A 15,909-nucleotide genomic window follows, 5' to 3' on the forward strand; every position below is an offset into this window, starting at 1 on the left:
ATTCCATGGGAAATTTTCTCTTTCATTAGAGCATCAGATCACACAAAGAGGGAGGTGTACTCAGAGAAGACAAAGACCTACTAGCATCTAGTGGGTAGAGTTCAGGGATGCTGCTAAACATCCTATAATGCCCAGGACAGCCTCCATCCACAACGAAGAATTATCCAGCCCAAGATGTCAAAAGTGCCAAGGTAGAGAAACTCAACATTAAAGGAATTCCAACTGAGCTGATCAAACTCTCCCAACACTCTCCTAAACAAAAATTTGGCTCAAAACAAAGAAAGAGTATCAATAGCAATAATTTACAAGTATAAAAATTTGTTTTATAGATAGCATTTTGCAACCTGAAGGCTCAAGATCACACAGCTAGTTAGTGGCAGATTAGAAATAAACTGCAGATTCACTCAGAGCCAAACACTCTTGAAAACTTTCTTCTTAACTCCTGGCCACAGGATCCATGATCTAATACAAACCTCAATAGTAGCTACTCCACTACTAATTGCTCATAATATCTCCCTTTCTGTGCCTAGACAAGAATGCCTGTGTCAGGGGAGACCTTTTCTTCAGATGTTGTTTTTATAATTTAACTTATTTTTATGACTTTCTTTCATTCAGTTATGTTCTTTTTTAGACAAGGCCAATTTTAAATATTAAGTCTAATCTTGTTTAGAAACACTTTGTTGACAAAGAGGGATGTCAAAATTTTAATATATGAATAAGAAAAGTTAAACCAGCTTTCTTCTACTATTAACCCTAAGGTTAGAGGAACTGCATAGATAAGGTGTCCCCAAAAAAATGTATACATACACTTTGAATAATTAGAAAGGCACTGTTTATTAAAATACATTTCATTTTCAAAATTTAACTATCAGCTGTTACAGTGTGTATACACTTTTGGGGATCCCCTGTACGTGTAAGCACAAACCACACTCATACACACATGTACACAAATACACACACACACAAATACTCATTAGACTATTATATTTTCAGAAAAAAAAACTAGAAAATTCAGTTAATTGTGCTAGATATGTTAAAGCAATGCAATCAAATCAAACTATTAATATTAAAATTATGAAAAATATTTTAAAATATAGAGAAATATATATGCTTGATTCACTCAATAATATAATCATATAGTATCTATGTTATGTCCAGAAATATACTAGACATTTTGGATTAAAGGATAAATAAAACACAATCAGGACACTCAAGGAGCTCATAGCCTAGAAATGGGTATCCATGGAGGGACCCAGAAAAGTGGTTAGCAAATAGGCTCATGGAAAAAGCCAGGCACTGTGAGGTAGTAAGCAGCCCCTTGTTGCAATCCCATAAAAATCAGATCCAATTCTGGGCACATGACAGCCTACGCAGAGCCAGGTTTGATTCAGGAAAATTAATCCAAGATGCAAAAAATTGGAAGCAGCCCTAGATAAGAGAAGAAATTGTCTAGCTGGTGAGCTGTTCTCTCATGCACCACGCAGACTGGCTGGCTGATTCCAAGTAAAAGTTTTAGCATACCTAAAGGAATAAAAAGACTATTACGTTTACTCAGAAAATCCTTCAAAAAGAGCCCTCCCATAAAGTTACTCCAGAACGCCACCTCACCACCTTCCCACCCCAGTAGTGGTCTTGATGATGACTGAGCCATGGTCTGACAATGGCAGTTTTCAAGATTCTTCAGCCTCCAAACCTAGTTTTCAGAAAATATGATGTAGCATAAAACCTCCTAAGTAGGACCAGTTGAAGGAAAGAAAGTCCTAGACTCATTAAAATTCTAAATATTCAAAAGATATTCCAGTCCTTTAATATAAGCAATTGGCTAAAAATATTGTCCATTAAAATTCATGTTACTTCTAAATAATATACTTTTCTACCATTTAATGCTACCAAAAACTTGAAAATGGTTTATTTCCAAAATAGGTTACATACCTCTCTTGACCCATATACGTATAAACTCACATATAATCTGTTAATTTTCTTACTCTTCATCATACCTAAGGCATTAATTCAGAATTAGGTAGTGAGAAATTACAGTTTGCTAAAACATAAGGCTTCTTGATCTTCGAGTTTGGCATGTGAAGCAAATGTCCTTTCGTTTTGTGTTCTTTCTATAGATTGCTAAATAAAGTGTATGTGTGGGAAGTGCAGTAATTATTCAGTACAGAGTTTCCATTAAGTTTTACAAAGAATACAGTACATTTTAGACAGGATCAGATGCGTTCAGGGTGTTATGGCAGTAGACTCAAAGCACACATTTTAATATAAGACTTCCTTAGTGGTTGAGAAGGATGAGGGGAAACATGGATTACAAAGTTATTCCTTAGAACTTCAAGTCTACCTCCTATCTCATCTAGCTAAAACATCCCTGAACACATTTATTTATGACCAAATAATTTTTTAAACAACATAATGGTCCTTCTTTAGTCAGAGATATTCTTCCAGTGGAGTGAAGGTGTTAAATCAGCAGGATGAATATCATCACCATGGGAAAAGAATGCAATGACATTCTTGTGCAGCCCAACAAAAGGATAAATAAGAGGAGGTGAAAAGTGAATAAAAAAAGAGCTTAATTCAAAATGGAAAATACTGTTAACATTGGAATTTGTGAAGTATGAATGTCCATCAGTAGCTTTCACAGTTTTATTTACATTTCATGACTTTTGATGTTTTTAATCTAATGCTTATAAAATGTATATAATCATAGGCTAACTTTAAAATGACTTGAATTTTTATAAGGCACACATGAAGTGATAATAAGCTTTTAATAAAATATTGTCAATTTCAAAATCTTACTTTTGTCTCTGAATTTGAACACAATCCAATGGATTACAAAATTTACATAAAGAACCTGTTCACATTTTTTTAAATGCGTAAATTTTAAGCAGCTTCTTATAAAATGATTTAAAGTTTTTGATCCTACAGGAACATTTTCACTCAACAAGTGCTTGGAACTAGTCCTGCTTTGAAGTCCTAATGACCAAAAGGAGCCATGAAAAGATGGCTGAGAGACCACAGCTCCTTTCACATTGAAGACTATAGAGCCAGAGCTTAACAAGTCATCCTGCTTTTGATTCTTTCTTTCACAAAATTGAAAAGACAGGTGCAGAATAGAAATCAGCAACGTGAAATTGTGGTTCCTCAATTGAACTAGTTTTGGGGTTTTTTTAAACCTTGACTTTCATGTTCCTCTAATATCTTGAACCCTAGTTGGAAACTACCCAAGTTTATAAAAATAGTAATATATAATGTAAACCTAAAGAAGAAGGATGAAGAGGGACAAAGAGGAATCAAGGGCGGGGGTGGGAAGAAACATCTTTATTTTAAGCCCTAATTATTTGTTTAAAAACTGTGCCTCATCGAAACATGGAACAATGGGATAGGTAAAACAGGCCCTTTTGGATTCCTTTCTCAGAAGTAGCTTCCTAGCTTCTCTCTGGAAGAATGGAAAAATGATGGGGCTAGTTCAATAGAACCACCTCAGTTGTGACAATAAAAAATGTCTCCAGACACTGCAAAATTGTCTCTAAGTCCCTACCCTACACTAAATATTTTTTAAGTTTTTCTTTAGTTCCTTCTAAACTTGCCAGCTGAGAGAATGGACTGCTATAGCCAGCAACATAGTGACTGGCAAACTATATTCTCTTGGCAATTTTCTCATACTTTATCAAATATTTTGTCCGGAAGTCCATTTATACACTTTTAATACTTTGTTTAATTTATTTAAGATAATACATTTAAAGAAATAAAGGTAAAAAGATGTTTATTATCACTCAATGATATAAGACCATTCTACACTTGTTCTTCCTTACTTCTCATGAAACTGCCATAAAAAGCAACCAAAATTTAAAATAGTGAAAGTGATTAAAGACCACCTGGAAAAAAAAAAATTGTAACAAACATCAAGGAACAAAACCTGCCGTTTCTTCCATGTTGAAATTTTTTTTTCTTGACTACTCCTCCCACTCCTGGCCACAGCACCATTTTTTTGCTCCCTTTGCAAAAAACCTCTCAAAAGAATTGACAATGTTATCTCTAATTATTCTCCTCCCATTATCTCTTAACATATTGCATTCAGACCATCACTGTCACCACTACACTTGTCCTTTCTCAGCCCTCATCTTGCTTTGCTATCAGCAGCATTTGGTACAGTTGATTCTTCTCTCTTCCCTGATATACTTTCTCCCTCGGCTCCAGGGCCCAAGAGTCTCTTGATTTCCCCTTTACTTACCATTGCTCTTTCTCAATCTTCTTTATGGGTTTCCTCGTCTTTTCTCCTTCCTCTTACTAATGCAGTAAGTAACCCTGGGCTCAGATTGCACTCACTTCCCAGGGAGTCATCCAGTCTAAGATCTTAAATACTATGTGCCAATGACAGCCAGATTCACATCATCAGCCCAGGCCCCTCTCCCAGACTCCAGACTAATATCCAACTTCCTACTGTCATCTCCACTTGAATATCAAAAAAATATTTCAGATGTGTCCAAAAGTGAAATCCCAATTCTTCCCCTATACTTGCCCAATCCACAACTTTTCAAATGCAGTTGATGGCATCCTATTAGTTGCTCAGGCCAAAAACTGGAGTCATACCTGACTCCTATATTTCTCTCAGACTCCATATCCTGTTAGTTCAAGAAACTGTACTAGCTCCACATTCAAAATATCTTCAGTACCCTTCCATTTCTCATGTCCTCCACTGCTACCACCCCAACAGATGTGACCACCATCTCTGAACTGAACTATTGCAGAAGACTCCTTTGTTGGTCTTCCAGTTTCTTTCCTTGCTCTTATAGGATACTAGAGGCCCGGTGCACGAAATTCGTGCACGGGAGGGGTGTCCCTCAGCCCAGCCTGCACCCTCTCCAATCTGGGACCCCTCAAGGGATGTCCGACTGCCCATTTAGGCCCAATCCTACCAGCAGTCAGACATCCCTCTCACAATCCAGGACTGCTGGCTCCCAACTGCTCGCTTGCCTGCCTTCCTGATTGTCCCTAACTGCTTCTGCCTGTCAGCCTGATCACCCCCTAACCACTCCCCTGCCAGACTGATTGATGCCTAACAGCTCCCCTGCCAGCCCGATTGCCCCTAACTGCCCTCCCCTGCAGCCCTGGTCACCCCTAATTGCCCTCCCCTGAAGGCCCGGTCACCCCCAACTTCCCTCCTCTGCCGGCCTGGTCACCCCTAAGTACCCTCCCCTGCAGGTTTGATCGCCCCCAACTGCCCTCCCTTGCAGGCCTGGTCCCTACCCTGCTGGCCATTTTGTGGTGGCCATCTTGTGTCCACATGGGGGCAGCCATCTTGTGTGTTGGAGTGGTGGTCATTTTGCATATTACTTTTTTATTAGATAGGATAGAGGCCTGGTGCACGGGTGGGGGCCGGCTGGTTTGCCCTGAAGGGTGTCCCGGATCAGGGTGGGGGTTCCCTTGAGGTATGGGGTGGCCTGGGTGACAGGCCTTTGGTGGTTTGCAGGCCGGCCATGCCCCCCGGCAACCCAAGCATAGGCTGGAAGCAGGTATCTGGGATTTATTTATCTTCTATAATTGAAATTTTGTATCTTTGAGCAGAGGCTAGAGCAGGCCAGGGTGGGCGGAAAGCTTGGCTTCCTCCATCGCTGGGGAAATCCAAGCATCCTGCTCTCTCCAGCTCCGTGGCTGCCGCCATTTTTGTTGGGATTTATTTATCTTCTATAATTGAAACTTTGTAGCCTTGAATGGAGTCCACAGCCAGCCAGGGTATGCGGGAAGCTTGGCTTCCTCCATTGCCCGGGAAACCCAAGCCTCCTGCTCGTTCCGTGGCCACAGCCATCTTGGTTGGGTTAATTTGCATACCCGCTCCTGACTGGCTAGTGGGTGTGGCTTATGGTCAATTTGCATATTACTCTTTTATTAGATAAGGTTCTCAACACAGTAGCCATAGAAATTCTTTTAATATGTAAGTCAGATTATATTACTTCTCTGTTCAAAACTTGCAGTGCTTCTTATTTCACTCAGGATTAGAACCAAAGTCCTTAAAATTAATTAAAGGTTCTGACCCTCTTTCCTATTTCAGTTCTCCTTACTAATTTCACTCAGCCTCCTTTCTGTTCAACAAACATGCCAGACACACTCTCACCTTAGGGTCTTTGCACTGGTTTTTCCCTTTTTCTGGAAACTTCTGCCCCTTCTATGGATAAATACATCACCTCCTTCAATATTATCTTTTCAATAGTTTAATATTAAGTATTAATAGCTGGCACTCTCTCCCTCATCCCATCACCAGTGCTTTAAATTCCTCTTACTATGCTCTATTTTGTTCCTCTTTTTCTCACAGTACTCTTCAATTTTTAATATCAACAATTTATTATATTTATTATTCATTGTCTATCTTTCCTATCTAGAATGTAAGCTTCACAAAGGTTCCATTTTGCTCTCTGAAGTATCCCAAGTACTGGTACACTTAGGATAGTGCCTAGCACAGAGTACATCTTCAATTAGTGGTTGTCAAGTGAATAAAATAATACATGAATAAAATAAAGTGGACTAATCCCACCCTAAAGCAGAAGGGATGACAGCCTTCACCATTTTTTCTTTATCTTCTTTCTCACTCTCCTGGTTATACATTAGAGGACCACTTGGGCTGGGAGGTGGAAGGGATTCTTTCATAGGGAAGAGCAGATAATATAGCAGGAGAGGTTTTTACTGGAAGATTTTAGGTATCTAGGGACGTCTTATATTTTCAGTTTGGGGGACTGTGAAGTTTTGGGCTGTTGGGGGATTTTAGAACTTTTAAATTTTCCTTATTCCTCTGATTTTTATTTTGGTGAGGCTTTTAGCTGAAAGGTACCTTCTAAACTAAGTGAACCAAAGGGACTAGGGGTGAACACTAAAAAAGCAGAGGAGGAGGAGGAAACAAGCTGCTAAAAGGCAGTCAAGGAAACCAGAAAAGAGAGCTTCAGGTTGTCAGTCCAACTCACTAAAGTAAGGAACAAGATTAGGATTCAATGCTGAGAATAGTGATGAAGATTAGCATTAATTAGTGAATTAGTGTTCCTTTCACTCTCAGGAGTTGATGAGATACAGAGGAAACCCTAGAGTAAATGTATAAATAAGTTATAAATAAGTAAATTAATCCCTATAGTGAAAGGCTGTTTTAAGTATATATATATACATATATATATATATATATTCTTGCACATATACATCATCTTCTGTAATATTTACACAGAGAGGGCCCCTATCTCCCAAGACAGAGGAGCAAAAATAATGATTCACAGATGTATTCATTATCTAATGCTTGCAACAAATTATCCCAAAATTTAGTGGCTTAAGATAATAGTAAGCAGTTAGCCTCTCCCGTAGTTTCTGTGATACAGGAATCCAGGTGCAGCTTGGTTGGGCAGATCTGGGTCAGGATTTCTCATAAGATTCAGTCAGATGTTAGCTGAGGCTACAGACATATGAAGGCTTAACCAGGCTGGAGGGCCAGTCTCCAAGGAAGATCACTCACATGGATAGCAAGTTAGTCTGGCTGTTGGCAGAAGGCCTCGGTTCCTTCCCACTCGAGACTCTCCATAGGAATGCTTGGGCATTTTCACAACATGGCAGCTGGTTTTCCCCAAAGCAAGCGATATAAGAGAGCAAAGGATACACAACAGCAAAGCAGAAGCCACAATGCCTTCAGGTATAATGTAACCTTCTATTGTACTCTGCTGGCCATCCAGGTCAGCCCAGATCCAGTGTTGGAGGGGTGTGAATCCCAGTAGATGAAGAACATGGAGGCTGTCTGTGCTGCTGGCTACCACAGCAGTCAAATGGCTTGCCACATGAATAACAAAATAATCTCAATCCACATCAGCGTTGACCCATCTTTTCCTGCTTATACCACTTCAAAAGTGAGAACATTTGTTCACCTTGCCTTGCCTTCCCATCTCTAGAGAGCCCTAAAACCTCTGTGCAATATCACCTTAGCATCTGTGAGCAGTTAGCCTACTTTTTGTTAGCAAGGTATTTCTAATTTTAAAAGTGGATCACAAACAATAAAGTTGTGACACTTCTGAGGAAAGTATAAGAAGATATATCATCCTCTTGATTCAGTAGGGGGAAAAGTCTAACTTTATTGTGTAAACTTGGTATATCTGGAGGAAAGTGAACAGATATTAAAAGACTGGATGTACACAAAGGAACAAGAGTCACAGGGCCTTCGTTTTGCCTTTATCCACAGTCCATAATTTACTCTTAGTCCTCAAGAAAGCACCTAATGTCTTTCTATCTCAATTTTCTCACATATAAAATACAGATATTACCACACTCACATGTATAAACAGTGAAGTTTGAATATAAATTGGGAACTGAGATGTGTTTTATATATATATATATATATATATATATCTCAAAATATATATATCTTGACTTAAATTTACATATAAAAATCAAGATATATATCTTGACTTATAGATATATCTTGCTTTAAAGTATATATATTATAAAATCAAGATATACAGGGTGGGGCAAAAGTAGGTTTACAGTTGTTAAATACAAGAGTTTATTCTTGTAATATTATTTATTAATTATTGTATCATTTTCCATATGAACAACTGTAAACCTACCTTTGCCCCAGCATATATATATGTGTGTGTGTGTGTGTGTGTGTGTGTGTGTGGAAAAACATATAGAATATGTATCTACTAATACCAAATTTAACCAAATTCCTAATAGACACATACTATTCATATTTAGCAGCATCACTCACCTCTTACTATATCAGTCTTCCAAATAACTCTAGAAACACTGAGCTATCCATTCAACTCTAACATACTATGAAAAAAAGCTGATGTCATAAACACATTGTGTTACAGTATCACTAAGGGCCACATCCACTCTTAGTTACATAATTCCTGAGGTACCACCAGCCTTGCTAGCCCCAAAAGAGAGACTTGAAGTACAAAGAAAGGGAGGGGGGGCAACTGAGCAAAGCCCTCCCTGAAGCACAAAAAACTTTTTGTATATATTTTTTTCTTTTTATTTATTTACTAGAGGCCCAGTGCACAAAATTCATGCACAGGTAGGGTCCCTAGGCCTGGCCAGTGATCAGGGCCGATCAGGGCCTTCCAGCTGCTGGCCAGAGCCTCCCTTCGTTCTGCGCTGCCCCATGGTGGTCAGCGCACGTCATAGTAAGCAGTCGAACTCCCAGTCAGTTGAACTCCCATGGGGACAATTTGCATATTAGCCTTCTATTATATAGAATTTTTCCAATTTTTTATTATTGAAAGTATTACAGATGTCCCCTTTGTTTTTCCTATTGACCCCTTCCACCCTGTACCTGCCCCTCCCAGACCTTACCCACACTACTGTCTGTGTCCATGGGCTATGCATATCCTATATAACAAAAGGCTAATATGCAAATAGACCGATAGGCGGGTGTTGGCTGCAGCGGGATGATGGAGCAGGTGAGTGGGGGGTGCCAGACCAAGGAGGGGCACCGGTCACTGTCATCGGGGTGAGCCTCTGGTGGTTACTGAAAATTCTTTGCTCCTGCATGCCACGGTCCTGCCCGGTGCTCACACTTGCTGCCAGTGCCAGCCCCGCTCGCGCCCGCTGTCGGCACCAGAGCCACCGCTCACACCACTGCCAGCATCGGCCCCACTTGCACCCATAGTCCGCGCTGGAGCTGCCGCTCACACCCACTGCTGGTGCCCAGCACCGGTCCCGATCACTCGGCGCCATCAGCAGGTGCGAGCAGTGGCTGCTGGCCCCAATCGCCCCTGAGGGCTTCTCCACCTCCCCCTACTCCTGAGGGGTGATTGGGGCAGCAGCCACTGCTCACACCTACTGATGGCACCGACCCCAATCGCTCCGCACTGTGAATGGGTGCGAGGGGGGCCGCCGCCTTCAGCGCGTGGGAACAGCAGCTACAGGAGCGGGGCTTCTGGCAGACGGGGACCAGAAGCCACAGCAGGAGGGGCTAGGCAGGGGCCTGGAGGATGGGCCAAGACACGCCCCTGTGCCTACTGCAGCCTCTTGGCCCACAGTTCCTTTCAAGGTGCATGAATTCATGCACTGGGCCCCTAGTATGCATATAAGTTCCCCAGTCAATTACTCCTCCCCTCCCCACTCTCCCACTCCCACCTTCCCTCTGAAATTCCTTAGTCTGTTCCATGCTTTCATGTCTTTGGATTTATTTTGTTCATCACTTTCTTTTATTCATTAGATTCCACATATGAGTGAGATCATGTGATACTTATCTTTCTCTGGCTTATTTTGCTTAGTGAAATAGGATACTCTCCTATTTTTTATTTTATTGTTAATTGCTGGCAAAGAAGCAGTTGGGAGGAGAAGACAGTGGAGAGATTCAAAACAATTATTATGTATATCTTCCCTTAATAATATGACACCTTCTAGTCACAAATGTTCAAAGGGAAGAAAATCATCCAACAGACCCCAATTACCCCTACTCCCATCAACATTTCTACAGTAAGATCAGAGACCCAAAAGTATAATCTCTCTGCTAACTAGAAGTCAAGCAGCCACCCCCAACAAATGGCAGTTTTTTTGTTATATTTTGTTTTAATCTTCACCTGAGGATATTTTTCCATTAATTTTCAAAGAGAGTGGAAGAGAGAGGGAAAGACAGAGAGAAATATTGACGTGAGAGAAACACATAGACTGGTTGCCTCCTGCACGTGCCCCCACCAGGGCCTGGGCCAGGGAGGAGCCTGCAACCGAGGTACCTGCCCTTGACCAGAATTGAATCCGGAACCCTTAGGTCCACAGACCGACACTCTATCCACTGACCCAAACCAGCTAGGGCAAATAGCAGTTTTCATCATTAAATTATTGTCATGCTATTTTCATCTGTGAGGTTTGTAATCTATAAGAACAAGCAAATGGTGATTAAGTAAAATCAAAGACATCTTTTAAAAGCCTGTATGTTTTCAAGGATTCGTATCGCAATTGCAGGCTCAATCCCTACCCCTCCCTAGTCAGGGCATGTGTGGGAGGCAACCAATCAAAGTGAGTTGATGTGTCTCTCTTACATCGATGTTTCTCTCTGTGTCCCTCCCCACTCCCTTCCACTCTCTCTAAAAATCAATGGGAAAATACCCTCAGGTGAGGATTAACAAAAAATAAATAAATAAAATAAAGCCTGTATGTTTTTGTTATGCTTCACAAGTAAAAGATCAGTCAAAACATAAAGGTACCCTGGTTTGAACTCCCTTTGTCTTGAATTAGAGAGTTTCTCTTAGAACACTCTCACATCAGGCTTCTGCTGCTCTTGGCAAAATCATGAATTGGCTGATGTTGTCTTAGAGGCTTTCCCACGTCCCCTTTCCCAACTCTTCTTCCATGGCTCCCTTTTCATTACCTAGGAACTCCTCATGCTGCCTTCTGCATTCCGCCTACTGCTCAGTAACATTTCAGACTCTTTGTAATCCTCCCTTCTAACACTACAAATGTTTTTCTTAAGATTTATTTTCTTGCTAGGTGGATGACTAACCTGTTAATCTTTACTAAAATGTTGAATTAGTCTTCATTTTCTTTAAGATTGTTTATTTTAACCAGATTCCTAGAGATGCTATCAACACCATAGCCCAAATATTATAGGTATTTTGGTGAATATAACAGGTGAGTATATACTTGAGTATAACTGGACCTTTTAGAAAAATGAAGTCCATTGGTAGCTCTACTTGGCCTAGGGACTTGATATAGAAAAGCTGCTCTCCCTGAAATTACCCTCAAAGATAGGACTGTAACCCCAAACATCTAATGAGTATCTAATCGACTTCCCACTGCACTTAAAATTAAACCCACTTTTGTTTAGGGTCCAAAAGATCTGGGCTCTCCCAACCTGACTCTACCTCACATACTACAATTCTGCCAAACAGACCTTCTGCCTGCACTTGAACAGGACAAGCTGCAACCTCGTTCCTACCTTAAAGCCTGTAGTGCTATGTTCTGCTTTTTGAAATACAAATTGTACTGCATCGTTTGGTTCCCAGTTCAAATGTCACCTCTTCAGACCATCTAAAGTGAGCTCACAATCACTTTCTTGCAAAACATTTTATTTTATTCATGGTATTAATCGCTGTGTATTTTCTTATTCATAAATTTGTTTACCTGCTCTTCCTAGCCTCCCTCCTATATACTCTTCACTGTCTGCTACATTCATCACTGCATTCTGTGTTTTGCACAGAAGCTGGTACACATTCAGTGCTCAATAAATAAGTGCTAAATGAATGCATAAATAGATGACCCAGGCATAACTTAACTTTTAAACTTAAGTAATTGAGTAAAAAGTCCTTGTAGTAATATTGGAAAAGTGGGGAGGGGAGTGTTAATATCATTATGACTAACATGTTTGTAAGGCTTTTATTGACCATGGACTACAGCATTCTTCATGAAAACATTATAAATATTGGCTCGATAAATATCCCCTTTGCCTTTTTGCAAAGCTGTCCTTTGATGAGGTTAACACAAATAAATGCTGGTCTCCTTTGAGAAATATGGCCAACTCACTGTATTCTTCTGTTGATGTTAATAAACTGCATTTCCCTTTTGCCAGTTTCTAGCTGTTCTAGACATGTAATCTCTATTGCTAAGACTTCAGAAGGCAATGAACAACTTGCCTGTCACATGTTCCAACAAATAATCTCTCTCCACATGCAGTATAGCTAAGCAGAGAAGCAGATCTCAAAAAAAAATGATAACCAACACAGCGTGGAATGTATTGCTAAACCTATAGTTTATTATCCAGCAGAGTTCACCCCAGTATTCTGCCAAAAAAAAAAAAGCCTAGAAATTTAGCATTTGGGTTTCTACTAGGCAGTCCCAGTTTAGTGGTTGTAGCTTAGAAGCAGATGTCTGAGAGTAGTTCAGCAAGCCTGCAGGCAGATGCTTTTGTAGAGCTCTCCTCTTAAGAGGCAAAATTGAGGCAAGTCAATGGATTACAGCTTCCTGGGTTTGCTTTTGTTAGCTATAAAATATCACAATTAATCCTGCTTTGCTAAATTGAAACCCCAAGGATTAAAAAAGTATCATTCCTTCTAAGAAAAGATTAAATAAACTGGTAACAAAAAAAGAAAGAAACTTAACATTAGTAAAGAGAGAGATAAACACAAGTCAATAAGAGCTGAATAACTATCTCTTTAAGAAAAACACATAGCATGAGTAAACATTATTTTTAAAGAACTGAATAAAATTTATTGAGACTGAGACTGTCCTAGGAAAACTTGATCATTGATTCTTCAAAAGGAACAATGAACACTTAAATGACAGAACTCTGCTAACCACCATTCTTCAATTATTTCACTATCAAATTTAAGAAAATACACACAATCTTATCTCAGCATACAAAACACAAAAAGTTCTTGGTGGGTTTTTTTTTTTTTGGGGTGGGGGGGAGAAGAGTGTCTTTAAATCAAACCTCATTCTAGAGAGAGTTCACTTCTCATTAATTTGGTCTCATTCATATATTTTGGTGTTTCTATCAATATTAATTTCAAGGGTAAGATTGTCTCTAGCCAGCATGTACTGTAAAACTCTTAACATTTTTTCTACTCTTCATGGACCATTTACAATCTGCAAGGTTTGGGGTGGGTATGAAATGCATTCCTGCCAATGGCTAGCCACATCAGCAGTGCTGAAAACCAATCCTTCTGTTTCCTTCATGGTGCCATATGGTTCCATAAAAAGCGAGTGAACCAAAAGTGCAGCTAATGCACCTTGTCAATCTGGGTTCAGACTAATTCTTTCTTATTATGGTAAGGAACTTGTTGATGACTGCATTCTCATTGTTTAGGCATCCACTGCTATAAACATGTGCTAATTCATTAGGAGAGGGGAAAATCAGTTTGTTAAGGCCTCTTCCATTTTACAGGAGCTGTAATATTTTTAAAGAAAGGCACTGCAATAAAATTATTACACATATATTATTGTTTCAAGCAGAACATCCCCGGTGTTTTGTAGTAACACGTTCCAAAAGATTAAGGGTTGTGGTTTTAAACCCTTTCCAATAAGTGATTTGAGCACTCCGGTGAAATTAAAAAGCAAGCTGCAGCACCAAGATAAACTTGTGTCCCCCTAGTGACCTCTAGAGTGGAGCTAAGCTCTCACAAGCAAGACTTGGGGGAGAAAAGCAAGAAGCATGCTGCTGTGAATCGAGCCGATATATTCAGTAATACACCCTCCCATCTCCGAGTCGTGGTCCTGTTTTTATATAACCCCGCCACGCAGTAAGTCTCCGCCTCCTGGGCCATTAGCCCCATTGGGTCAAACTCTAACTTCAAACGCCTCGGCTTCCTCCTCCCCACAAGGTTCGAGTGCAGTTTGCCCCTGCACAGGCTTCCTCGCCGGGCATGGCGCGGAGCTGCCTTCTCTCCGCAGTGCTGCGGACACCTCCTGGCCACTGCCGGTTCCCCAGCCAGAGCACGGGAGCACGAGGGAGCCGGGCAGCGGTAACCTCTGCGAGTCAGCGCTGCGGTGTCCACGGCCAGTGCCCCTGCTCCCTCACGCACACGCACACGCATGGTGCTTTGCGCTGCCACCCAGGGGGCTCCCTCCCAAGTTCAGCCTGGGTCACGCCAAGATGCCTCAAGTCACCCCAGCAACAAGGTCTTCCTTGCCCTCCCAGCCGTCGCTTCTCCCCCTGAACTTTCCAACTTTGAAAGCCCTGGTTCCGAAGGAGCAACAGGGGGATTGCTCAGCTGGAGTCACTGCCGCCTAGGCAGTCGGATACAGGGAAATAGCCTGCGATGACCGGCTGGCAGCAAGTCCCCTTGACCACGGAGGAAAAGGAGAGCCAGACAACTCCTATCTCCTCCCGAGAATGGAGGTTGGGAAAATGGATGCACAACTAGTTACCCTAGGGATGAAGGGGGGGGGGGGGGGGGTTGGGAGGAGGGAATAGAAGAGACCACAGAAAAACTCTCTCTCTCTCTCTCTCTCTCTCTCTCTCTCTCTCACACACACACACACACACACACACACACACACACACACACACACACGGCCTCATTCCTTTTTGGATGAGACTCTAGGAGCCCAGAGTCGCTTCTCTTCCCACTACCTTGACTACCCTGAGAGGAGGAGGGTGCAACAGATACCCAAGCTCATGGGGTAGAAAAGGGGTGGGGTGACAGAGAGTCTCCAGCTCTTCCCAGCTCACAAAAAGAGGACAAACTCCTGTCAGAGTGTCCCCAGAGCTAAGGGGGTGCAGCAGTGCTGGGGCCCCCCACCTCTCAGAGAAGGCAAACTCTTCCTTGGCAGGCAGCCTTCCACTTGGTAGAGTCTGGATGTAAACAGGCAGACCAGAGGGGAGGACCTCGGGCGGGAGGTGGGATGGGACGCGAGGTGGGAATAGAGCGGAACTCACCCTTGATGCTGGGGGGCTTTCTCCTCTGGGCCATCTTCTGCCCTCTCTCCTCCCCCAGACCCTACACGCACTTCCTGCAGCTGCAGCCCAGCTCCTGGAAACGGTGCCGAGCCTTCCAGGCGAGCTCTCGCCGCCAAGGCTCTCAGCTCAGCGAGCTCTTTGTTACTGTGATGGCATCTACGAGGCAGCAGCGGTGGCGGCCTGACTGCGCGCTTGGCTCCGCTGGGCTCGGGCGGGTAGCTGGCGTCCCTAGGCTCTGGGCTGCGCTGCGCTTCCAGCCTCACGCTCACGCTGCTGTGGCCACCGTGGCTGCGGCTGTTGACGCTGTTGTGCTGCTCCTGCTGCTGGAGGGGGCAGTGCAGGGTCCCCAGAGCACCCGCCAGAGCTGACCTCCTCCTTTCCCACACTTCCCTCCCCCAATCCTCCACCCCCGGGGTCCCGTCTGAGCCCCAGCTCCAATCCAACCAGCGATAGCACCAGTCACTGCTGCTGGGGAAGGCGACAGCGAGGAACCAGAAGGGAAGAGGGACGAGGCCAACTGAAGGCTGGTGGAGAGAAGAGAA

At 42.3% G+C, this 15,909-nt stretch overlaps 1 protein-coding gene across 1 annotated transcript in view; it reads right to left on the minus strand.

The window, feature by feature from the left end:
* SLC44A5 (solute carrier family 44 member 5) overlaps nt 1–15,383 on the minus strand; it is a 333,802-nt gene extending 318,419 nt beyond the window's left edge. Inside the window, exon 1 of the mRNA XM_080658185.1 lies at nt 15,347–15,383. Within this exon, the coding sequence (XP_080514311.1) occupies nt 15,347–15,380 (34 nt within the window). The 5' untranslated portion in view covers nt 15,381–15,383. The remainder of the gene's footprint in view (nt 1–15,346) is intronic.
* Between the last annotated feature and the right edge of the window lie 526 nt (nt 15,384–15,909).

This window comes from Plecotus auritus, assembly GCF_963455305.1.
Source record: "Plecotus auritus genome assembly, chromosome: 2".
Taxonomy (NCBI): domain Eukaryota; kingdom Metazoa; phylum Chordata; class Mammalia; order Chiroptera; family Vespertilionidae; genus Plecotus; species Plecotus auritus.